This window comes from Zonotrichia albicollis, chromosome 2 (genome assembly GCF_047830755.1).
Source record: "Zonotrichia albicollis isolate bZonAlb1 chromosome 2, bZonAlb1.hap1, whole genome shotgun sequence".
Taxonomy (NCBI): Eukaryota; Metazoa; Chordata; class Aves; order Passeriformes; family Passerellidae; genus Zonotrichia; species Zonotrichia albicollis.
The window spans coordinates 19,257,475-19,281,994 of NC_133820.1; the positions used below are offsets into that span (position 1 = coordinate 19,257,475).

The 24,520-nt window shown below is 37.6% G+C and overlaps 1 protein-coding gene across 3 annotated transcripts in view; it reads right to left on the reverse strand.

Annotated features, from left to right (window-relative positions):
- Positions 1 to 201: 201 nt before the first annotated feature.
- USP9X (ubiquitin specific peptidase 9 X-linked) overlaps positions 202 to 24,520 on the reverse strand; it is a 96,228-nt gene continuing 71,909 nt past the window's right edge. For 2 of the 3 annotated variants that reach the window (XM_074534532.1, XM_074534530.1), the window contains 19 exons: positions 22,895 to 23,003; positions 22,168 to 22,314; positions 21,891 to 22,037; positions 20,883 to 21,105; positions 18,359 to 18,579; positions 17,769 to 17,959; positions 17,173 to 17,346; positions 15,145 to 15,286; positions 14,219 to 14,969; positions 13,593 to 13,716; positions 12,170 to 12,395; positions 10,985 to 11,114; positions 9,184 to 9,369; positions 7,253 to 7,473; positions 6,110 to 6,198; positions 3,617 to 3,773; positions 3,005 to 3,217; positions 2,470 to 2,565; positions 202 to 1,026 (listed from right to left, as the gene is read on the reverse strand). In XM_074534532.1, the coding sequence (XP_074390633.1) occupies positions 892 to 1,026; positions 2,470 to 2,565; positions 3,005 to 3,217; positions 3,617 to 3,773; positions 6,110 to 6,198; positions 7,253 to 7,473; positions 9,184 to 9,369; positions 10,985 to 11,114; positions 12,170 to 12,395; positions 13,593 to 13,716; positions 14,219 to 14,969; positions 15,145 to 15,286; positions 17,173 to 17,346; positions 17,769 to 17,959; positions 18,359 to 18,579; positions 20,883 to 21,105; positions 21,891 to 22,037; positions 22,168 to 22,314; positions 22,895 to 23,003 (3,682 nt within the window). In that variant the 3' untranslated portion in view covers positions 202 to 891. The remainder of the gene's footprint in view (positions 1,027 to 2,469; positions 2,566 to 3,004; positions 3,218 to 3,616; positions 3,774 to 6,109; positions 6,199 to 7,252; positions 7,474 to 9,183; positions 9,370 to 10,984; positions 11,115 to 12,169; positions 12,396 to 13,592; positions 13,717 to 14,218; positions 14,970 to 15,144; positions 15,287 to 17,172; positions 17,347 to 17,768; positions 17,960 to 18,358; positions 18,580 to 20,882; positions 21,106 to 21,890; positions 22,038 to 22,167; positions 22,315 to 22,894; positions 23,004 to 24,520) is intronic. The other variant, XM_074534531.1, reaches the window with a different exon arrangement.

Sequence of the window (24,520 nt, forward strand, 5' to 3'; positions counted from 1 at the left end):
TCTTTTAAATTCCCATTACTGAAAACTAAGTGTTCTTTATCCCACCCAGAGAGAGAACTGTCAAACATCAGATGTGAGGAACATATGTGAAACTGAAAACCACTTGTTTGTCACATTTTCCCTCCCCATTTTATAGTCTAGGTGTAAGAAGAAAAAGTTCTGAGCAATACAGTTGTCACATTGGGACAACTGCTGTCACGCTTGTTTTTTTTTTTTTTTCCCCTCATTGGCTACACTAACTTGGTGTGAAGCCATGCTAAATGTTACAGCATAACTATAGCTTCAAAGTGATTAACCTAATACCAGAATGAAAAAGGCAATGAAAAAAGATCTAGAAACAATGTTACATCACCAATTTTCCACATCAACCAAATAATTAAAAGGTTACCAGCCATTACGTTGCTCATAGTAAAATTGACTCCAGTGGCAAAGAATTAACATGAAACTATTTTTGTGGTTGACATGGATAGGCTTTTTTGTAAAGGAGTTGATCCAACTGCCATGAGGCAGGCAACACTGGTTGCAGAGCGCAGCAGATATATCAAGAAATTATTTTTTTGTTTTTGTAGATCTGTGAGTCTCATCAAGACAAAAAAAAATGTTTCTTGCTCAAGAATTAACAGTCAAACATTAATATACTATATACACCTTTGCCATTTACACATTAGCATCAGGCCATTTATTACAAAACACTATACACTTTCCACTGCAGGCGGGTTATATATTGACAGCAATTTTCTGCAGATAAGACAGTGAATAGACTCTCCACTCCATGTTGATTAGGAATAGTTTTTCTAGTTTTAAATATTAGCCAGACACAGAGAAAAGTTGGACTGTAAGGCCTGGGTGCACAGTCTTGATGGAGCAAGTTAATTGATTATGTGCATTTCACTAATCTTTTGTCTGAGGCGGGGACACTTCTTCACTGCCTTCGAAGTTTTCTTGTGCTCGTTGGCCGGTTCGCTGAGGGTTGTTCATATGGTGTGCTGCCGGGCCCGTATATGGCTGTCCATGCACGTGGTTATTCTGCAACAAAGCACACACATTTCAAAGGGATTTAACCCTGTGGGCTGTCTCCTGAGTCCCTGCTGCCCCCCTTTCAACTCAGACCTCTGGGAAGTGTCCTCAAGCACACCAACTTCTTGTGTACCCACATGGTATGAACACACATCCCAGGTGCTTCATTCTTCTAAGTCACACCTTGCACTTACCTGGCCAATTTACACACAAGGGAAACAAATTTCAACTTGTAAAGATAAAAGGATCACTTGAAACAGTAATCCCAGCTTTTGAATCACAAACAATTACATGCAAAGCAAAAGCAGCAAGAAAGGAAGAAAAGGAGACCAAGAGAGGTTGCCTATGTGCTGCCACATTACACTGTGCACATATTTTATTAACAGATTCAACCAGCTTAACTTTTTTCCCTAAAACAATGGAAAAAGCAACCCTGTGTTTATGCAGCATACTTTAATTTTTAAGGGGGAAACCTCAACGTTACAGAACTGAATTAACCTAGACCAGCAGTTTTCTGCAAATGCTCTGCCCCAGTTTAAAAAGTCACACACAGATCTGGCAAACAAAACCACCTCATTTATCTACTGTTTTGCAGAGTTTGTGGAGAAACCAAGAGTTTGAGGATTGGGTGTGTGTTAGTGAGAAATGCTGTCTCTTGCAAGAAAGTGAACACATGACAAGGGCAATGGTGAGGTTATGGAATGTGTCTGAACTCAGGAGCTCAGGAAGGAGTGGGGAAATCTGCATGACTTACCAACTGCTCTGCTGAGAACATCAAGTAAGGAAAGCAAGATGGAGGGAAAAATGGATTTGGGCAGGAAAGGAAATTGAATTAGCAGATTTGGAATATACAAAATGAATTGGAACAAAATATGGCTACTGAGTGAGGGATCCCATAATTTAGTCAATTCAATAAGAAGACCCTGGTTATGATTTCTTCCAGATCTGGCTTTCCACTGGAAAGTATTAACAAAGCAGCCATTTAACATAAAAACAGATTTGGATTTTATATGTACTTAAAATTTTGAGATCACTGTTCATAGCACGAGTTACATGGCCACAAAGCCATCCACTTTTTTTCCAAAAGCCTTCCACTTATCCAAATTCAGGCCTTGAGACTTGATCTTATATTTGAAAACAAGAAAGCAGCTCACAAAATATTATCAATGTGAAGAAAAACAACAGAATCTAAATTCAGTATGCCCTAGGCTGTGATTACATCAATCTCTCTGCCCTTTCTGTGCATGATTAATCCCTGATCTGATAAAATTCCCACCTGAAGCTCTGATGGTGAAACTGCTCCTGGTGAAAAGGAGCTGTACCTTTATTCCTCCAAACATGGTATTTGACAATAACATGCTTCTGGCTAAATGCCTATAATTTAAGCCACTATAAATGCTAAAAAAAGCAAACCTGAAACTCTGAATAAATAGTTCAACTCAGAGCTTTTACCTGTTGATACTGGGAACCAGGTGAATGGGGATACAGTGGGGCATCTTCAGGTGGAGAAGACTCATGTTCATCTGGGGCATCAGGATCATCTGGTTCCTAAAGTTTGAAACAGCCCATTTAATTTACTCCTTAAAAACATATTACAATTATTCTAGCTCAAACCAATCCTGTGCAAATGATTGTTTCAGACATGCCAGAGTCATGTTTTAGACATTCAGAGAAAAATTCCACCCCACCCTGTCACCTATAGCTTGTATTGTAATAAAAATTCCCTCTATCAATATATTACTGGAAATACAGACCCATTCATAATCTACTTCAAATGGTCACTTTCAATTTTATACTGCTAATACTCTAAGAGACAAATGTCTACAGAAACAGTAATAAAAACTGAAAAATAAAAATATACATCCATACTTATAAAGTACACATGAAATGTGTTACCTCTTAAATGAGTGGAGACTGTTGCTAAGGTTAATTATTTACAGAAGCATTTTACTCAATTTCTGAACTAAAAGTCAAATTAATTCCTTACCTCCTCTGGGCAGAGTTCACAGGCCTTTGCAAGAGTCATTCTAGCACTGTGTGACCTCTCTAGGAAGTAGCCATTTGATGTTTCATTGCTCTGGATTGGTGGAGACCAGTTATTGTAGGTGTACTGGGGATTGCCAGTGTATGGTCTACGCTCCAGCTCGTCTCCAAGCCACTCCACTGCCCAGGTCCATTTCCTCTTCAAATCTCCATTGCTCTGCAGATGGAAAATGAACAATTCACAATTATTCCTGTGTTCTTGAAAACAGAGGTGTTTTTCCTTTCCTATACATCAGCTGCCAGAAATCACCAACCTATCTGCTGCTGTTTAAAGGAGTCACAAATATCCTTTTCTCTCCAAAGAAAACTTCAAATTTGAAATGAAGTCTGCAGATTTGCAGCTGCATCACAGCTGCAAATGAGTGTGAATTTAACATTAAGATTGTTTTCAATCCCTTATAATGACCTTCTCATACAGAAGGTTCAAAAGAATTGTCCATGGAAGTTGTAATTTAATTGAGGGGCAAAAAACGGAATAATGGTGGGGTTTGTTTTGGGTTTTTTTAAACACAGAAATGGGAAAAAAAGCAGCAAGAAACAGAATAAAAGGTGTCACCTGAAGGATCTGGTAAGCTACAGGGCAGTTGCTGAAGAGAGCCACCATGCACTTTATACACTGGTAAGCTCTTTTCTGATAATGATTCTTCGAGCGCTGAATGGTGTCAAAGAGTCCATCCCTGTCATCTGGGATTCCCTTAAGTGCATTGTGAATCCTAGAAAAAAACAAACCAAAACGATGACAAAACTTTCAGTATTAAAGAGTTTTAGCATTTGAATTAAGGCTCTATATACAATGCAATTACAAAAGGGACAGTTGATGTTCTGACTTCTGGTGTTAGTCAAGAGGGTTTTTTAAAAATCAGAAAATAAACCTGACATGTCATATATATAACTTAGTTTAAAAATTACCAAACATGCTAAAAATATAACTGAACAAGATATATAAAAAATGTAATTATGATTAATTCTAGTCACAGTAATCAACTTTAACAGTTCAATTTTATTACTAAATATCTATGCATTTACAAATGAGCCCTGTTAACCCAGTAGGTGCTCACAGAATTGGAACAGTTAAACCCTCATAGAATGGTTACTTACACTCAGCTATGCTTCTCAAAGACACCCTTTACATGCAGCTCCTCCGAAGGGGAATGAGTGGTACATATATCTGTGCATGGGATAAGGGACTTGGGCATCCCCTGGAACTAAGCCCAGTTTCTGTGCCTTCTGCTCTCAACAGGGCAGAGGAATTAACTGCTACCCTGAAACTGCAAAAACTGAGAACTGACACACTTTTGGCTTTGAAAAAGAGTCAGAGGGGGCACAGAACCCACACTGGTGTCTCAAAGAGCTACACTCATGGCAGGGAAAGCAACTGCCCCCTTTCCTCACAGCCCTGGCAGCCTTCAGCCCAGGCTCCATCTGTAAGGCAATGCTGAGCTTTCCTTCAGTTAATTTAATTTAATGGCACTTGCACCATTCCAAACTTGGCACTTGTACCTGTCAAATCAAGAGAAATTTAAGAGAGTGGGTTTGATGCCAAGGGCCAGCAGCAGCAATCTTTCAGTATCAGAGGACAAGCTGCCCCAAGGGATGCACACTGCCCAGGGTCAGATCAGACTCATTTCCCAGCAGTTACAAGACACCATTTACAATGGACAATTTCCCTGTTTTGTGGTTGTTTGTTGGGTTTTGGAGTCTTTTTATTGGATGAGATCATTAAACTCTCTGATTATCACAGCCAAACCAAGTACAGGACAGAGACAAATACTTCAAGCTGTGGCCAGAAGAGGCAGTGAGTAGTGGATGACTGGAGCTGGCCATTTAACACCCTCTGTGGAAGCCTGACACAATTCCATGAAGCAGTGCTACTCCTGACAATGGGACATGGAGTGATGTACTTCTCTGGGGAAGCCACACCACAACATTCCACCTCCCTCTTACACCACTATTCCAAACAGCCATTTCCATGATTTCTCACCTGCTGCTCAACCCTAAAAATCCATTGTTTTACTTCATATCTATTAAAGCATGCCCATCCTCCAGCATTCTGTGGACTTACTTCATTAATAATTTGTTTATCAAGAAGATAATATAAGCTAACTGCATTATATATGCATAGCAAATCCCATAAAGGAAATTAACAAATCCCACAACTCAGTCATTATATTTTGGAGTGTGGCTAAGCCAGACCAGCATCTCCTTTGAGTCCCTCCTAAATTAAGCCAGGCAATTGGAAACATTCTAAATGAGCAGTCTGCTTCACAGCTGAGGACAGGAGTCCACTCCCATACCCAGCAAGTGTGCTCTCACTGAAAGTATTTCAAATGTCCTGTGAGACAGAGTTGGAAATGATTCAGTAAATCCCACACTACCTAAAACTGCTTATTATGAAACAGTGACATTGTAAAACACTGACAGGGAGCACACTGATGACATTTGTGATATCTCACCTACTTTTATATTAAACTTCTGAAAAACTGACTGTTCTCAGAAACTGTATTTGCAGCAATTAAAATTTTCAATAACTTTGAAAAGCTGTAGACATAGAAAAATTAGGTTTCCAACTGGATTAATCTGTAACACACTGAAGTTACAATTCTCTTGAAACGTGATCATATGGAGAATACCTAAATGTGAAATATTATTTCTCTCACATTCACAATTCATGTGTGTCCTGGTACCACTCCTACATCTGATGTGCTCCTGAGCAAAGCCCAGGCTGTCACTGACCCACCTCAAGGGGACATTTCTATGAATCAATCTGAGCACTTCACAGGGAAGTTTAACCTGAGTTTAACCTAAACATCACATTTTCTTGTATGTGAGAAGTCTTGGCTTCATAGCAAACTTCTCTATATAGTAAAGAATATGAAAAATTGTACTTATCTCAAAATTTCAGATAAAACCACAGAAAATTGCTTTATTTGTGAATTTTGATTTAATACCTATTTAAAACAAACCCATTAAAAGGATTAGCAACAGAACCACTGGAAAATCAACCTGTACAGAACAATATTGAATTATAAAAGTACAGGTAAATACTGACCTGTGAGTTTGCCAAGAGTCCTCAATTAACAGGATTTGCAGAAGCAGATCCAAATAAGGTCGAAGCTCGTATGTGTATGAATATGCAACCTAAAAAGTGAAAGTGCAGAGAACACAAGAAAGCATTTCTTGAGGCAGGAAGCTTACACAGTGAAACACAAGAACACAATTCATTTGAAGTTTACTGTAATTCAAAAGGTATTTCTAGATACAATACTTTTCTAGAAAGTGTTGGTTGTGTCAGGAATTTTGTGGTTTGCAATTTAATTTGTTTTTAATTACAGTAGGTTCTGTAAAGGAAAAAATGTCTCTTTATGGTTTTCTGACACAGTTGATCTGAAGCCCCAAGCATGATATGCTGAAGAAAGTACCTTAAAAATACCTTTAGAAAAGAAAAATTTTAAAATGGCACTTTTCACTGATATTGCTACTTTTAGGCAGTATGTACAAAGCTTGGTTTCACAGGTTATCCTAAAATGTAAAATATATGGCCAGCAAAATATCAATAAAGTGATTTGTATTATGAATCTTTCAAGTGTCAAACAAAAGGACATAGAAAAATGTCCCTGAAAATGAAAGAAATGAAAGAAAAAGGGCAAATATAAAGAGGGGCTAACAGAAGTAAAGAATTTTATTTGGAGTGGAAAAGTGTAACTGACCTTACAGAAATTACAATGGAATTGTAAGACAGTATCAAAGATTCTTTGCTGAGTCTGAAGCCAAAAAAGTTCTGCAGACTTGTAAAAAACCTGACTTAACAAACATACTTGAAATAAATACAAGGGAGATCTAAGGAAGTTATTCCAACTTTTCATGTCATCTATGAATCTCTTTCATGAATAATGACAGAAAGTTTTAGCAGATGCTCTTGAAATACACAAAGACCTCCTCAGTCTACTTTCCACCCTTAACACATCCTTCCTGACTTGTTAAAGGTTGAGTGCTTCCCTAAATTCACAGAGCACTTCCCACAGTGCCCCAGTGTGATGTACAGACCTAAGACTGTAAATACTGACAGAGGATGCCATCTTGAGGAAATTTATTTATCAAGCACCCCTTCAGTATTTAGTACAACATGCTCACATATAAGTGCAGAATCATTCATATTTTTATTCCCATCTTTCCCCTAGCTTTTTATTTTTACCTGCCAAAGTAGCTCACTGAGGACTGTGGAAGAGAACTGAGGATTCTCCCAACAGCAGAAACGAAGCAACTTGATGGTCTCTTCAGAGTTGCTGCAGTCTTCAATAATTTTCTTTACATAACTAGTTCTCACAAACAGAATGTCTGCTACGTTCTGCTGAAGTGCCATTATAGGTTGAGATAAATTAGGATCACCATAAGGGTTGGCAAGTGGGGGATTACCTGGAATAAACAGTTGTAACAGATTAAAAGGTGCTGAAGTACCTTCAGTGTAGACACTCCAAAATACAAACTGGTGTAAATCATCAAAAAACACAGATGGAGAAAAAACACAACCCCCCTCCCCTTAACAGCTGACTTTCTTTGAAAAAAAATAGTAAGAAATAACTGATTTTTATGTCTGTGAAGCTTGACACTTGCTGCCTGAGAGAGCTACTTCTCCCTCTCTGATAAGAATATGCAGTGACAATCAAAGCAGAACAGCTGGAGACATATTCACATGCCAGGAGAATTCACTGAGATTGCTCAGAGAAATCCTCTTATCTCCTGCATTTATCTACTTCACTGCTTGTGTAACACAGCCCAAGTCATATTTTAAGGACATAATATCTGTTTACTTCACAAGACAATGCAAAAGTGTTCAGGGGAGTATCTATGTTAGAACAGTCCCATTTGAATCTCTGGAGTGTACAGAATAAATATGCTTTTGTAATTAATGTATCTTATTTAGCCAGCTTCATTTTGTGTAGTGAAAGAATGTTGATTTGCTCCTGATGTTTCTAAATTTAGCAGTGTTTTGAGTTATTGCTTGAAGATGCCCAGAAGACTAGGGAGAACTTTTCTAGCTTCATAAGCTGAAGAAAAAATAACTTTACTATGCAAATAGTAATCATAATTAATAGTCAAAGTAAAGTTTATAAAAATAATCTTTTTTAGTACAATATTGTGAATATATTGAATATACAACTGTTTTTCACAGGTAGACTACCTTTTCAGTTTAAGCTTCAAGTAATGCACTGGAAAAAACTCCAACCAAAATTGCCACATGATTCTGAGGCTTATTACAGCACAGTACAATTTTCAGTTCATTAATCTCATTACAGCACAGTCTAGCCTATTGACTTTATAGCCTGACACATCAAGCTGTAATGAGTTTCCCATTAAATAGCTTCTCTACAGATTTCTAATTAGGTTTTCTAAAATATGCTTAGCAGAACGTATACAGATACAGGCTATAAAGTCCACATGGCCCAATATCCTGTCACCATTCCTCAAAAATAACTGCACTCTATTCAGCTATTGGAAATGATAATGATTTACACAGTGGTTAATCAATTTCTAACTGATTCTTTATCCTTTATAAATTGAAGCGCTGGCTGCTGTTTGCTCTATTGAGTGTGAACATCAAATCATATTCAAGAGCCAAAACAATGCAACATCTCTTCAGTGCTAAGCACTATCAGTTATCTCAAAACCTGCTGTGGTGCTTTTCCTGTACAGATTATTTCTGTCATCTGTTTTTCAGGATAAAAACATCTTCTGGACAGCTCTTTAGTAATAGTAACAAAATAGTAATGCTTTTAGAATAGTTTAAGTCAACAATGAGCTTAAACTATTCTAAAAGCGCTGCTGTTTTGTAATGAACAGCCTCCTACTTTACTAATTATTTTCCTGTATTTTTAAGGAATAAGCCAAGCAGTACAAAATATCTGTATTTTATACAGAACAGATTTCTGTTTTGGTCTTTTTAGTGTAACAAATCAGTTTTGCTTACAACAAACAGATTTGTTTCTTTCAACGAAAGGAGCTGCTAAACATAAAAGGAAAACATTTTTCCAGCTGATCCACTTTATAAATAATAGCTAAACATGCACAAAAAGACATTTACTGGTTTAGTCACTGGATCTAAAGCAAACTGGGGAGTCACTGTACCATTGATAGAAGACTGCATCCTCGAGGAGACGTTGCAGCAGCGGATCAGCTGGGACACCACGGTGTACAGCTTCCCCAGTTCAGCATACTGGTACTTAATTGGAGGGCCTGGACCTTCATCCAGAGCCACAAGCATGAAGGTTGCAGGAACATTTAGTTTCAGAAGTTGTGTCTTCTCTGCTACACCTTTATGGGGCAGGGAATGGAAAAAAAAAATTTGTTACTGGCACTGAAAATATTTTTTATAATTTTTTAAAAGAAAAATAGCAAGAGTTTACGTGACTTGTAACTTTTTAGTTCTTGGGTTCTATTAAACACTCATTTATACCTTCTGGGGAAAAAATAAATCAATAAAGATGCACAAGAAAATTATTCACAGGTGAAAAATCACATTGAAGGAGAGTTGTAAATTACTACCATTTCTTCACAGTGCTCATTAGCACTTAAGCAAAGCACAAGTAGCATCTGTGTTAATAGTAAAGCCTCAGAGAAGTCTTTTGGACAATAAATTAATCCTTTTATTGTGAGGCCCAGGATAGGTAAAACAACCCCCACAGTGTGTTTTCTTATTTTTCTATCATGTCCTAGATACATCAATCACAAACTTAAGACATTTTTAACTGTGCCACACGATGTAATAAATGTAAATTAAGTGACAAAATAAATAAGAAAACCTCCAAAACCCCAAACCAAAAAATGCAAACTTACATCTGATTTTACTGCAAGAATACCATGCACATACTACACAAGTACTCACCAGGAAATTCACTATATCCCTTCTTGCATTCTGTTGCTTATTTTGCTTAAATGACTTTTCATACATTTCCAAGCCTGTCTTATTCTAAAATACAACTGGGCTTTACCTTCCATTTTTCTGATAAGGAGGAGTGTAAGTGGTTTTATAATGGCATTTTTTCTGATTATGCTAGACAGTTTTGTAGTTGCATCCTCTGTAGAACTGACCTCTCATTTGCTCTGATGTGAACAATCTACTATTTGATTTCTCAAAATGTCAGACAGTTTAATCTTTTCCACAAAATGCAGAAATTATGTTATTGTGGTTTTTGCTGAATGGACTTTACACTCATACAGAAGCCTGCAGGTAACAGTAGTGAGACAAGAACAACTGTTTACTGTGTTGGTATTTCCAGCTTTACCTCTGCAGGGTAGATTGTGATAATGATCAGACTCACAAATAAAACTGTATTTTCCTATCTGGCCTCTGAGTGCTCTCCTACTCAGAGGCCTGAACTGCACTTACTATGAAAAGCCAGTGAAGAAGAAAAGGGAAGTTGGAGCAGAAGAATTGCATCTCTCCTCTCTGCCATGACACTAATTCTACTCTGGTGTCACGACAGAAACCTGCCAGACAGAGAATGCTTTGGCAGGCAAAGTATACAAAGCAACAGGCATTACAGTTGTAATTAAATTAACACAATTTTAGATTAATTTTAGAGATAGGAAATTAAATTCCTTTCAAATTGTCTACTTCCTGCATGAGCTGATAAACAGCAACAGTCAAGTATTTTATAAAGTTTCACCCCCATCCTCTCTCAGCAGGATACTGTTTTACAGCCCCAAGCTTCTCATGGATGGTTTATCTTCCATGGATGACAGGGAGACTGAAGCCCCAAACTCCAAGGAGGAGGAACACAGATGCTAGGGAGCATTTATATGACACATAACTATAACAATCTGCCTAAGGATGGAAAACTGGATCCTGCTGCTGTTATCTCTGTAACTGGATCATCAATAAAGCCCCAGTTTATTACAGTGTTGTCAGTAAAAGCAATTTGCTTACCCAGATTGGCATACATCACAAACAGATTGAAATACTGCTGCAAGTGGCGCCCGTGCTCGGATACCTCCCTCCGCAGAAGATTCAGTACCGCCCTCAGTAAGTGATCACTTAAACTTAAGTTATCGTAAGCCTACAGAAAGAAACAAGTTCTGCTGTTAGTGGCTGAATCTATCATATCTTGATTTAGTTTCTGCTTTTTATTGTGACAGAGAACAGAACTGGTTACAAGGTATGGGATTTATACAAGCTCCAAAGTGGCAGCAGCTGGTCTTGAGTGTCTCACGCAGACAAAAATACACAGACAGGGAGTAAGAATTCCCATCACTCAATACTGTGTAAATCCAAGAAATTATAGCTACAGAAACTTCTAACTGGGCTTTTTTTCCAATAGCAGATAGGCCTAAACATTCAAGAAACACACATGCAATTCCACTATTAACTTTGTAGACTAAGACAACCACATCATCTCTACAGGTATATCTCAAATACCTCACAACACAGAACTTCCTAAGCCTATGGAGCTTCAGATTAATTCTTAACAAATTCTTTTGCTGGACACAGCAGTGAAAACATTCTGGGAAGGTTAAATGGGACCATGTAAGCAAAAAGAGACATTAAAACATGACAAAGCAAAGGCTCAAAAAAGTTGATCTTTCTAACATTATTATCACAAGTATCACAATAAGATGTAGGCTTTTTGTTGTTGTTGCTTGAGTGTAAAATCAGGCAATTCACTGTCTACTCCTACACTAAGTTACAATTTTTGACAATTTTACTGTTGCAAGATACATGGGATTAAAAGTTAGGGAACTCCTCCAAGTTTTCAGGTTAGTGTGTTTGTTTGTGGGGGTTTGTTTGTTTTACAGTTCTAAATAAAAACAAGGGTTCACTTCTCTAGACATTACTTCACTAAAATAACCACTGCTTTTTTTTTTTTTCAGATTTCACACTCCCAGCTCAAAGGTCTCACTGAGCCTTCACAGAGATTTACAAATGAGGGGAAACTGAACCCTCTGACAGCAACTCCCTAACTGCTTGAGTTACATCCTGTTTCATAATGCAAATGGGCTGCACAGCTTTCCAGCCAACACTGATGCATCTGCTCCAGAGTTTACTTTACATTAAATGCTTATAACAAAGAAGTAAGAATAAATTTCAAAAGCTTTTCATTAGAAAATGAAATACCTGACTGGAAGGTCCAGGAGAGGCAAAAGGTGATTGACATGGTCCGTCTTGCAATGAAAAATGTGCAATAAATACTATAAGTTTTGCAAATGCACCCCTCACTTCTGCACTGGGGCATTCCAGGAGATACTCAGAGAAGCGGTTTGAGACATTAAACAGGACGTTGTGTGCAAACCAGAATCGTACATTCTTGCTGTGCCGGAGCAGGATGCACAGGGCATCATACCTGCAACGGGAGAGGGCACAGTCAGCACCAAATGCAGACATTTCTGAATTTGGCAGACATGTTCTTTTGCAGAGTTTGAAGAAAATGTGTGTTAAAGGTGATACCCACTCATTTTTGTTCACAAAATGATTTTAATTAGATTGTAGTTCTTATAGTGATACTCTTATGAGCAATCAGAAATGGAAGATACCGTTCAATTAAAAACCTAACTTCAAATAAAATCCAAACCTAATTTTACTTCTATCACCTATAAGAATTAAGACAGCATTACACCCCCTATCTACTCCTCAAAGCAGGTCTTATGCTGGCAGCCACCACGGTCTCTGTACTGGAACTGGGGGAGACAGTGAGCAGCAGAGAACTCAGGTGGATTTCATATACAACACACAACTAAATATGTAACCTAACAAGAATTTATAGTCTCATTTAGAGGTCTTTAAAAACCCCATAAAATGAAAAACCAATACCCAAAGACTAAAACATCTGTCTCAGAGAGGGCCTTGCATTACTCTGTCCTTTCAGCAGGAATATTTGAACTCTTGATCTCTTAAATTCAAAGGGGTAACTTAAGCTACTCTGGAAGTTGCTGCTGGGGGTATGAATTTGCCATTATTGCACAGCTACTCACTACTAGCTGGTAAGCTACTGGCCATGAATACCAGATTTTCTCTCCAATCTGACCAGCAGTAACCCCCACTCCTCTCCCCAGCAGAGAATAACCCAGCTGAAGGACTAAAACGAGTAAGATAGGACTGTGTGTCACAGAGTGAATTTGAATTACAGGCCCTATAGCAATGTACATAAAGCACTGTGCCAACAGTGTCTCAAAGACTATTATACATGTTTCACAAACAGAATTCAAATATAAGCTGCAACAATGGTTTGTAAAGAGCTTTGTTTAATACTACTAAAACAATGTAAAAACCATTCTGAATTTGTCAGAAAACATAATCTGTTCTGTGCTAGTGACAGATTCCATTCTTTTATTTTTTTTAAAAGACAAGAGTTAAGCTCTGTTTGAAAATTAAATTTGAAGCTATTCAGATCAGCAGGATATTTCAAGGCACAAATTCTTCCCAGTATTTTCTATTCAAACCTTTCCCCCTCTCCACGTGCACCTTCACCATGTATCTAAATGGGATCTTTTAACAGGCATCAAAGTTCCAAAATCGTAATTGTTGTTAAAAGACAAAATACCAATCACTAGCAGGGCCACGGACTATTTTCTTTGTATGAAATCCTGTGGTGAAGAGAAATCTAGCAGCAAGCTGAATACTAATCATAGTTATTTCTTCTGCTTCAGGCAACAGATGATCTTGTCCTAAAGAAAAATCAGAATACTCACATGTAGACAAAGTAAAAGCAATTTTTAATAACTTAATTGATTTCAGATTAATGTTTTGTCTGATATGGTGTTCCAATTTTAGGAGAAACTTGATCAAAATAGCCCCTAGCTTCTATAATGTATCATTTGAAAATGTAAGCTTTAATACAGGTACCTGGAGGCCAACATATGTCTTTTACAAATTCAGCATCTCACCTTTGAGAACTGTTTTCAACAAAAGAGCCCTCAAACTTGAGTATTTTAACTTGATTTAGTACAGCACCTGAGTAATAGCTGATAGTTTATCAAAGTATTTTTTGCTGAATATTCTGGCAAGTTACCACTGATGAACAACTCAACAAGAGGTGTTTAACTGCAGAAGGACAGGAGTATTCAAAGTAGGACACACCAAATTTTCACTGGCTAGATAAATCCTTGGCCACACAAAGCAAAACTCTTGTAAAAAATGAATCCATAATTATCACACTACCATACTAACCTGGAGGAGGGTTCAGGTAGACACTATTACAAGTCAGCAACTTCTTTATGAACTGGAAATACTCCAGGCTGTACTGCATCCGGTTGTGCATGAACTGCACGTTCTGCTTGCGCACGCTCCGCTCAATGGCCGAGGGCATTTTAATCTGGTGGGGTTTAGTGGTGATAGCGATTTCTGAAATATATTTTATGAGTTCATTGTCTTTGTCTATCGTGTCCATGCGTTCATAAAAAAGAATGTAAGCATTCCACCACCTCTTCTGGCGCCTGTAGGACATTCTCTTCATCATGTGATCAAACACCTCACCCATGTACTCTCCCCCAAAGCACTGATTTTTCATCTCTTCATCATCATCCATTTTGCACTCTGTCACATCTCCGTCATCAAACTTGTACCACCGGTTCTTCTCACCATCTCCACCATTCCTCTGGATGATGTAGGAGTAGTAATGTCCGCCGCTGGCCTGGCCGCTGTGCACAAGTACCCCCACAAGTCTGTATTTTGTGCTCCCAGAGTGTTCATTTTCCGACTGCTCATTTTGTATTATCTGATTTTCAGGATTCACATCATCCCCTTCCAATTTTGCTACACCTGCCACTGTGTAAGGCTCCATGTCCAGTTCTCGTGGAAATTCAAAATAATCATTGAATTTGATTGCACATTCCCTTTCCCAGTCATAATCAAATCGTTTCAACTGGATGGCAAGAACTGGAGGCAACTTCTTAATCAACAAGCGTTTCACTGTATCCACCTACAAAAGGACATGAACAGTTACCAGCCCTCAAATTTCCATTCATACACTCTCACCAAATATCAAACTGAGTAATGAAAGGACGACTTTTCTCCCCAAACATGAACTAAGACTGAACTTAGTACAGCTGTAACATCACAGCTGTACACAGATTAAAAAGATAAGGAATCGTTACCTTTTTGTTGCATTTTTCACAATGATATGCATTTGCACCTTCCAATAAATCTCCTTTGACGTACTGCTCCAAAGAATCAAGAAGGTTTTGGTGATTCCTTATATCTACATTCAGAGTTGTGAAGGATTCCTCACACTCGTACCTAGCAATGAACAGGTAAATGTATGAGAAAGGCAGGAATGTGTTCAACTTTTGATGTTTTACATGTGCTACAGTGTGTAAGCAGTAAAAGAACTGAACTCTTTTTTACTGCAGTTTTCCTACAGTTACATTACAGTATCTGCACACTGTATTTCTATGGTCAGGAATTAAATTATAAACACAAATATTGTATCACACCTAAAGACAATAGTTCAAAACAGATGCCAATTCAGTTAAAAAAAAAAAAAAACCAACAAAAAGCTTTTTTATTTTCTATCTAAAAAACCATGAATCATCATCTTCATAAAACCTATTTGAATGTTTATGACTGGCTTTGACATCATGTTCTAAATATAATCTGTGAACAGATCTCTAGCAATAAACCAGCAATGCTTGAGAGACAACCAGCTGATACATCCTGGAAGCAACTTTTTGTTTTTAAAATAAAGAAGTGATGAATAAATTTAAAAAGCCACATCTATTCCAGTGTAACCCTGAAGGGCTTGTTTCCCTGATATGCAATCAAGCATTCAAAGGCTGAATAAATAAATATTTAGAAACACTTCAACCAACAGCAATATTCATTCATCCAATAAATAGCTTACAAAAAAATACAGACAGGCTTTTATTTGCCATACACAAATCCACAGTTTAGTTACTATCAGTTCCCTTCTCCCTAAACAACATTTTTGTTAACATTATGCAAATCCAGTAGAGTTCAAAAACACAGAAATACTTCAGGATAATACATAATATCAGGAATGAATGGTAACTCATGTTGCTTCTGGTCTGGATCTGCCATTTAATTACCCATTGCATAGAAGGTGAAATCAGTGCTACCATTTTACCTTGCAGTATTTCAACTCACTTCTAGTTACTCATCGTAATCCATGAAACCTAAGATCTTCACTTTACAAATCATTCTTATTCATGCATTAGATCAACTGAAGTTGAAATTACCACAATAAAATCCATTTGTGCCATTTTATTCCAGTATTTTAATTGCTAACTGAAGGCTAAAGGAAATCAGCTTTCAAAATAAAGAGAATTTGCAATGGCAATGTACAGAGGTATAAGGTATGTAGTGTTAAAGAGGCATCCATGATCTGAACAGTAAGAAGGCCAACTGACAGTGACAGAAATAAACACAATATTAAAAATAAGACAAACGCTAAAAAGAATAAGTTAATCATTAAGCCATCCTGAATTTTGCAGGCAATTTTAACCATCCATCACAAAAAGAGAGATAAATTAAAAAGTCTGGAGAATTACAACTTTACAATACTGAGTTCTATTCCTTCATTAATAACCATCATCAAAACAGTGAGCTGCAGAATTGCAGTCTGATTTGGCATTGATGGTTTCTTACATGCCTTCTGCAAAAATGAATTTCAGCATTCACATTTAAAGGTACCTACAAATACAAAAGTCTTCAGAAAAAGATGAACTTTCTACCCCACTGACCTCAATTACAGGTTACATGGTGAGTATGAACAGTTTAACTCACTGGAACTGAAGATTCCTACTTGGCCCAACTCTAAACACACATTATGGAAAACCAAAGACAGCAACAATTGCTGGCCAGGTATTAAAATTTTCTACATTGCATTTGGTGCCTACAATTGTTTTCACTTTCAATGTGAAAAAGCAAAATTTTTTCCTGCCTTGATCAATACACAATGCTTCACATACAATCTGTGAAGTAGAAGCAATAATGATTAAGTACTTGTAGACAAATGAATGTTCAGCTGCAGAGAAAACAAGGTAGCAAAATCTATTAGCTTAAAAAACACCCACAAAAAGCCCACTCTTGACTCTAATTACTTTTATTAGAACACAAACATGGATTGTTTTCTCATGAAAAAAGATAAAATCTTCAACACTTACCGATGTGGGCATCCTTGACAAATCTTCTGATCAGCAAAGGACCCTCCTAAAACTTTACTTAACATTGCTGGATGGCCCAAAGCTTTTAAAGCTTCATCTAAACTGTCCACCAATGAATTAAAAAATTCTAAAGCATCGTGTTGTTCACGTAGATTTACAGGTTCACCCCAGAGTCTGAAAATGAAAGCACATTTTGTCAAATATTTTTTGTTTTGTTTGCCAACAATTTCTTTTTGAAAAAATGTATGATTCAAGCTCCTATCCCCTCCCCCTTGAAGAGCCAGACTACTGGTTTTTGATGTACTGTATGACCTGTTGCTCTGTCCCTGACACTTTCTGGTAAGTGAAAACAAGCTCTTGTGTATAACTTTATCCTTAATTCAAAGTCTCACTATCAAAAACTGCTAGAAATTAGAAAGAACCACCCTGCTGTAAACATAGTTTATTAACAGACTTCTACAGAGTGGTGAAAGGGCAGACAAAGCTGCACAACTTCTGCTAATTTACACTTCACATCATTGCCATTCTACTATGATTAGCTTTTTTGCACTTCAGTGATCCAGTGAACCAACATCAATACTCAATTTTCTACTTACCTGAACTGTTTCCAAAACCCTCTTGGTACATAGTACTGTAGCCTGGAAGCTGCTAAATGGCCAAAAATTACTTGGAGATGCCTCAAAACTCCAATATTGTACTCTTTTCTATCTTCAGTTTTGCTCAGTGCTGGTTTATCTTCATACTGATGTGGATAACCAAACACATCATCTCGTGGGTCAACATTGCTCTGAAAAGCAGAAAATTTGTGCAATTCACTTCCATAGGTAGCTGTCTCATAGTTGGTTTTATCCTTTGTTTAATCTGACAATCTAAGGTGTTTCATACTCAGCTGAAAACCCAAATACTGTCTTGGTTTGCATTAACAAAGTTGTGGTGGCTGAAATAAGGTGCAGTGCTTTCCAGCAGAAATGCCTGAGGAGGAATTCTGCAAACCCTGCCAACCTGGATCTTCTAAAGTTCCCCTCTGGCAGTGAACTTACTCAAGCATGAGATGTTATCCTATTTTCCCCACAGGTACCAGTGGAAATCAAAGTGATTGATTAGCAACTGAAATTTATTACAACCTTTTCATAATAAAAAGTAATTACAATTTAAAGATTAGGTAATTTTATATAATTAAATTTACCTCATTGTCCTGCTTTTCATCCCCAGACATGTCATCATCTACATCACTGCCTGTGCCTTCTATTGCAAGAATGCCATTCCTGATGGCTGGAATCATGTACAGCTGCTGAATGACAGAGTTCATGTAACAAGTAGCACCAGCATTTTTCAGTCCCACAAATCCCTTTGGAGGCCGAGGCCCAACAGGTGGCAGATATTCCCATTCTGTGAGTGCTTCACAAGCTAAGAGGAAACAGCAGAGAGTGGTCAGGGAACTGGTTTGTTATAAAATAAAGAAAACATCAATGCAGTACAAAGGGCAGTTGCATAAAATTATTATCAGTCTGTATCATACTGCAATTTAATAAAAACAATGTACCATCATACAACTTAATTGCTATAATTAACACAACTTCTGTGAAGCACTGTTCTATCTGTAATCTTATTACAACCTTTTATTCTACTGCATAACTTAAGAGGTGGCCAGGCAAAAATTTAGCCTATTTATATATGAAACAGAAGCCTTTCCTCAATACCAGCAAGTTTCTTAGCTGAAGAATTCAGCTGAATGAGTACAGAGTATATAACCAATTTATAAACCTTCTAAAAATTATAGTACTCTCAAAGATTTACAATCCTTCAAAAAATTATAGAATTTCACTTAAGTCTCACTTTTCTTGCCAGGATGGGAAACAGTTTTAGCAAATGCTTTCTATATAACTTGATATATACGTTTTTCCTCCTGATCTTCTCTTTCAGGTCCCTCACATCTCTTTGAGAACATTTATGATCACCTAAACTAACCTGTTGGTCTGTCTGTACTTTTAACACAAAAACTTGGTATTAATAATTCTGATATAAGAGAGCATGCATATTTATTTACAAGGAGATTTGGTATATGAATCTCCGAGCATGCACAGTTCATACATTTGTTCTCTCTTCTGTCTGACACACCACACAGATCTGGTGTTCTGCTGTACTTATCAAACACTTGAATGGAAGGGAATGCCATGAAATCCCACTAACTGTGAGGTGATAGGAAATACACTACTTCCCAACAGAAAAGGGTGAAGAAAGAAGGATGAGGCAGAGGGGAAAACCATAAAGCTGCCCTTTTAATTTATCCATCTGAGATGGAACTGAACAGAAGAGACTGAAAAACCTCAAGTGACTCACTGACAGCACCATTCAAGCAAGTAACTCTGCCACTCTGAGAGGCAGTGGACAATTTCCACTTTTGCATACTATTTTTAGTTGCTTATGGTTTTGGCCAACTCTATGAGTTTACACATCTGTTAAATCACACAATGGTTTGGGTTGGAAGGGCCTTTAAAGATCATCTCGTCCAGACCCCTGCCATGGGCCAGGATATTTTCCACTAGACCAGACTGCTCAGGGCCCCATCCAACCTGGCCTGGAACACTTCTGGGATGAGGCATCCACAACTGGGCAACCTGTTCCTGTGTCTTAACATTCTCATAGTGAAGAAATTCTTCCTTGTGTCCAATTCTCAGTTTAAAATCATTGCCTCTTGTCCTGTAACTATAGGCCCTGGTACAAATCTTTTTCTCTATCTTTCTTATAAACCACATTTAAGTAATAAAGGTCACAATGAGGTACCCCAGGAGGCTTCCCTTCTCTAGGCTGAGCAACCCCAACTCTCCCAGCCTTTCCCACCATATGAGCTTGGGTTTCCTTGGTTTGATGGTGTTTGGATTTTGTTTGGTGGTTGTTGATTCCCTTTCCCTGTTAATATTACAGCAGAATGGTTTTAGTGTCCCTTTAGGGCTGGAGAAAATATCCTCCTGCTTGATAATTTTTAAGAAATGATTTTTTAATGGCAACAATAGTCTGCACTAAAACCAAGCCTTTTGTCATCCTTGTGAAAATCAGCCCAAGTTTCACATGACTATTAGCTTTTGAAGCACTAACATTTGCAAGTTTTTGAACAGAAAGCAATCACCTTCTCCAGTGAGAGAAAATTCTTTCAGCACAGAGCTGTGCTGAGACAAGGCCAATAAGGAGCCTGAAAAGGACTATTCTCTCTGACAAGCAGAGAATGAGTTCAGAACTAAAAAGAGAAGCAGGACAGAGGACCTGGGTCTGTGTGTGGGCAATGATGACAAATCAGGTGAGCAACCAAGAAACTGGCTCTAAAACTAAGCTGAAGATACCTGGTGAGGGCAGCACCTCTGGGATTGGTTAGCAAGAGCCTGAAATGATGAGACAGAAGTATAAGGTACAGACAGAATGAAGCTCCTGGGAGCTGGTATGGACAAAGGGGAGAGACTGGGACAGGAAGGGTCAGACTGTGACTTGGGCTGGAATCTGGATGTGACCATGGAATGCAGCTCAGTACATTTAGTGCATAAAGAAAAACAAATAAAACCTACCCTGGCAAACTGATTTTGCAACATTAAAAGCAACCACAAATAAACCACAAACTAAAAAACTCAGCATTTGGTTCAGTGGATAATATAAACAAAACCTGTACATGATACATACATTAAAGAGTAGAAAATAGATAATTAAAAAGCATTACATACTAGTGATTGCTGTACCTATGTAATACATTTCAGTCAACGTGTCTACAATCTGCTTGAGATTTCGCACACATCCAACTGCTAGTGCAACGAGGAGCTCAAAGCCAGCATTAATAGTGGCTGGTGAGCTACACACTGGTATGGCCTGCTCAGCAGGCAATTCTCCATTTCTCATGTATTGTAGATAAACATTGGATGCTGGAAAGATGAAATCATCTATCAACTCCTGAAAAAAAAGACAATAAATCACTGGTTACCATGGAAATTATTTTATAAGGGTTATTACATAAATGAATGTCTGAGAACCAGAGGGGTACTTAACAAAAAAAACAAGAGTAAAATTGAGACCAATAGCATAACGAGCTTTTAAACTTAGAACAGAAGAACTCCATTCTGAAGTGGTTCCCTGCAAACCCATCTCCCCACTCTAAGGTAAAAATAAATCTGTACTGTTCTTGATTGGTAAAAAGTTTCTTTTGCAAAAGCAATATTATCTACAAAGCCCTTTATCAATTAGTGCTGAAAAACCAACACTCCTGCTCTACAATATCAGAGGTACAAAGAAAACATGTCTGATTAAAGAGATGCTCAGATGTGATGCATTTGTTCAAACCTGCCCCAAGCATTAACAGCACTAATTAAGAACATGTGCAGGAAAGCCATTACAGAGGTAATGAAGGAAAGCAGTCCTGTACAGTGAGACTGTATCTCACTATCTTTGTGTGATGTTGGTCAAGTACTGGAATAAGAATTAAAATGTTAAATACAGTACTTAACGAAGAATGAAAATGTTAAATACACTTTATGAATGAAACATGCAATTTAATTTTTTTAAAAAAGAAAACATTAAACTCCAATCAAAAGCGTTTCTATGGATACAACCCACAAGATTTGAGGCTCCTTTTTACTTATTTATAGGTAAAAACAAACAATAAAAAACCCCAAAAATCAATTCCCCCCAAAACCTCACAAAGACAAATCCCTTCCAGAGGTCAAAAAACTTGAACTTACCTTAATGAGATTAGCACCTCCTTTTTCACAACCAATATGGTATTTCTTCTCAGGTGTCTGGAATGCTAACAACTCTTTTGTTACTCCAAGGTGACCCTCTAAGATCGTTTCTTCAACACCTGTTTCCCCTGTTCTTTTTACTTCATCCTGCCATTTAAGAGAAAGTTAGGATACTCCAAACAGCAAACATTAAGCTCAGAACTGCAGTTCACAAGAAAGTTTACAGTTCTGCAGCAAAAACCCTAATTATTAGGAATAAACTGATCCTGAAACTTACCCTGATTCTCTTAAGCCAGTCAATTTCATTATTGAGAAGCACTTCAGCATTGGGTACATTAATATTACTGTTGTAAGCATAGTTAAGAAGATGCCTTAAGAGGGTGAAGTAGTCTCCAGAATGCTTGGCTCTCTCTCTTGCAGTGCTCTGTGCAAACCAAAAGCAAAGAATTTATAAGTGCTTCTACTTACAGTGCAACACCAACCTATTTCCCCTAAATCTCACAGTAAATGTAAAAGAAAAGAAGTGTAAGTTTAAACTTTTGCAAGTTTAAAATTGTATTTAGCTGCTAATGAATGAATTCTCAACTATTTTAGTAACAATTTCTATACCTGAATGGGAAAAAGAAAACCAAATCAAAACTTATGATCAAATGCTCAAGAGAGCAATGAGCTGAAAAGCCCTGGCAGGACCAGTAGGAGAAGGCACTAACTGCAGGTATTCTCTAACCTGGTAATGATTTTTACTTAGAGGTTAGCAATCACCAAAGATCAAATGCAGACATTAAAGCCATGACCTGTTCATGTTCTTACAGAAAATGCAAAAGAGTCCCTTTTCCCCTGGTCTAGCTCAAATGGAAATCATCTGTGCTGCTTGTCTGTAGGTCAGAAACAATTTATCTTATGGTGACTATTATTAATAACAATTTGTCTTTTCTTGCAGGTATTTTGTCCTATTACCTTTTACATACATTCCCATACTGAAGACTTTATCTCTAAAAACTTACCCCTAGAACAGTAAACAGCAGGGTAATGAAGAAAAGGAGAGGTCTCTGTCCCATGCAACACCTGGTAGCCATTAAAAAGAATTGCTCCTGTGCCATCTGACGAACAGTTCTGGAAATAATTGAATAGAAACATTAAATTCAACCTCCCTATTCAAACAGGACATTATTTAAATTTGTGTTTATCTGCTTAATGCCATTTTCTAAACCTGAACATAATGTAGGAAACATGAACAGTTTAATTATTCCCTATCCATCATATTATTTCTCCTTGCAGTGAAATTTCAGAAGCATAAATTGTATTACAAAACTGTTACACAAATCAAATATTTAAAGGTAAAAGAAAAAGAAACTTAAAAACACCTAGCCACTACACCTTAGCAACTGACAGCAAATATTGCATAACACAAAAATTTGCAATCCTAAATAATTTTTTTTTTCCTAGTCAAGCACCAGTTGTAGCTGGTAAAACCAGGTACAAACCAGAACTACTCCAGTAAAACTGCTTTTATGTGTCACTGCAGCAGTTTGCTGAGTTATCTCTGAAGTGATCAAAATTTATCATTAGTAAGATGTGAGAGATGATGACCCTCCTGAAAATTCAAGTGGCTATAATTAAAGGAAATTTTTCACCTCAGAACCTAATCTAATCACTAGAGCAATGCAGGAATGGACAAGCTTCAGTAAAAAAAAGAAAAAAAAAGAAAAACCTAAAAAAATGAGGGTGCATCCTTTTCTTTCAAGTTGTAGGATTAATTGTCTGAGCATCATACCTTGTAAAAACTGTTGGGAGCAACTCTTTTTGTGTGGGAAGAGACTACAAATGAATGCTGAATGAATGATTTTATGAAGTATCTCAATATATGAAAAAGTGAGTTTTGCAGTGTCTGTTCAGTGTGGCTATCTCTGTTTTGTGCTCATGGAGTCAGGGTGGAAAGCACACCGAAGAATCCTCTTCCCTTCAGAGCTTTTTCATGTGTGGTTAACTGTGATTTCAAAGCCACATTAGGATGATCTAGAGGTCAGAGCAAAGATGCACCTGGCTGAGCACCATCTCTGTCACCATGCACAAAGCAAAGTGCACAAGAAGAAGGAATCATGCAGAGACACTTCTCCAGAATGTTCTCTCAGCTTCTAACAATCTGTGGTTCAAGAAAACTACCAAGAGCAGTATATCATAGTCCTCACTGGACAAGTTCATGAAAGAACCCTCAAACCATTTCCAAACTGAAGGTTTGCACTGCTTAAATGTTATGCTCAAGAAGGTCTTACACAAAGAACGACAGCTCTCCACTTGTTCTCCCTTTGCTATTCTGATTTTAAGGGTCTCTGTAGTATTCTCCTCCCACCATTCATCTCTCCTCCAGTATGAAGTGCCCCCAGCTATTCAGCTGCTCCTCAGATGGAAGTCATTGCAGAGCTTTGATCTCCCTTGTCACCCTTCCCTGATCTTTGCAAGTTCTCCTACTCTGCTCTGAGTTGCAGCAGACTGCAGGGTGGGGCTGCTCTGTTTTGTTCTTAACAATAATTGACATTTGATGGGGTCTGATTGCTGAGCCCATGTTTTTGTAGAACATCTCACACAAAGTTATTTCAAGATACAATCCTTCAACTGCTTGGGACACATCA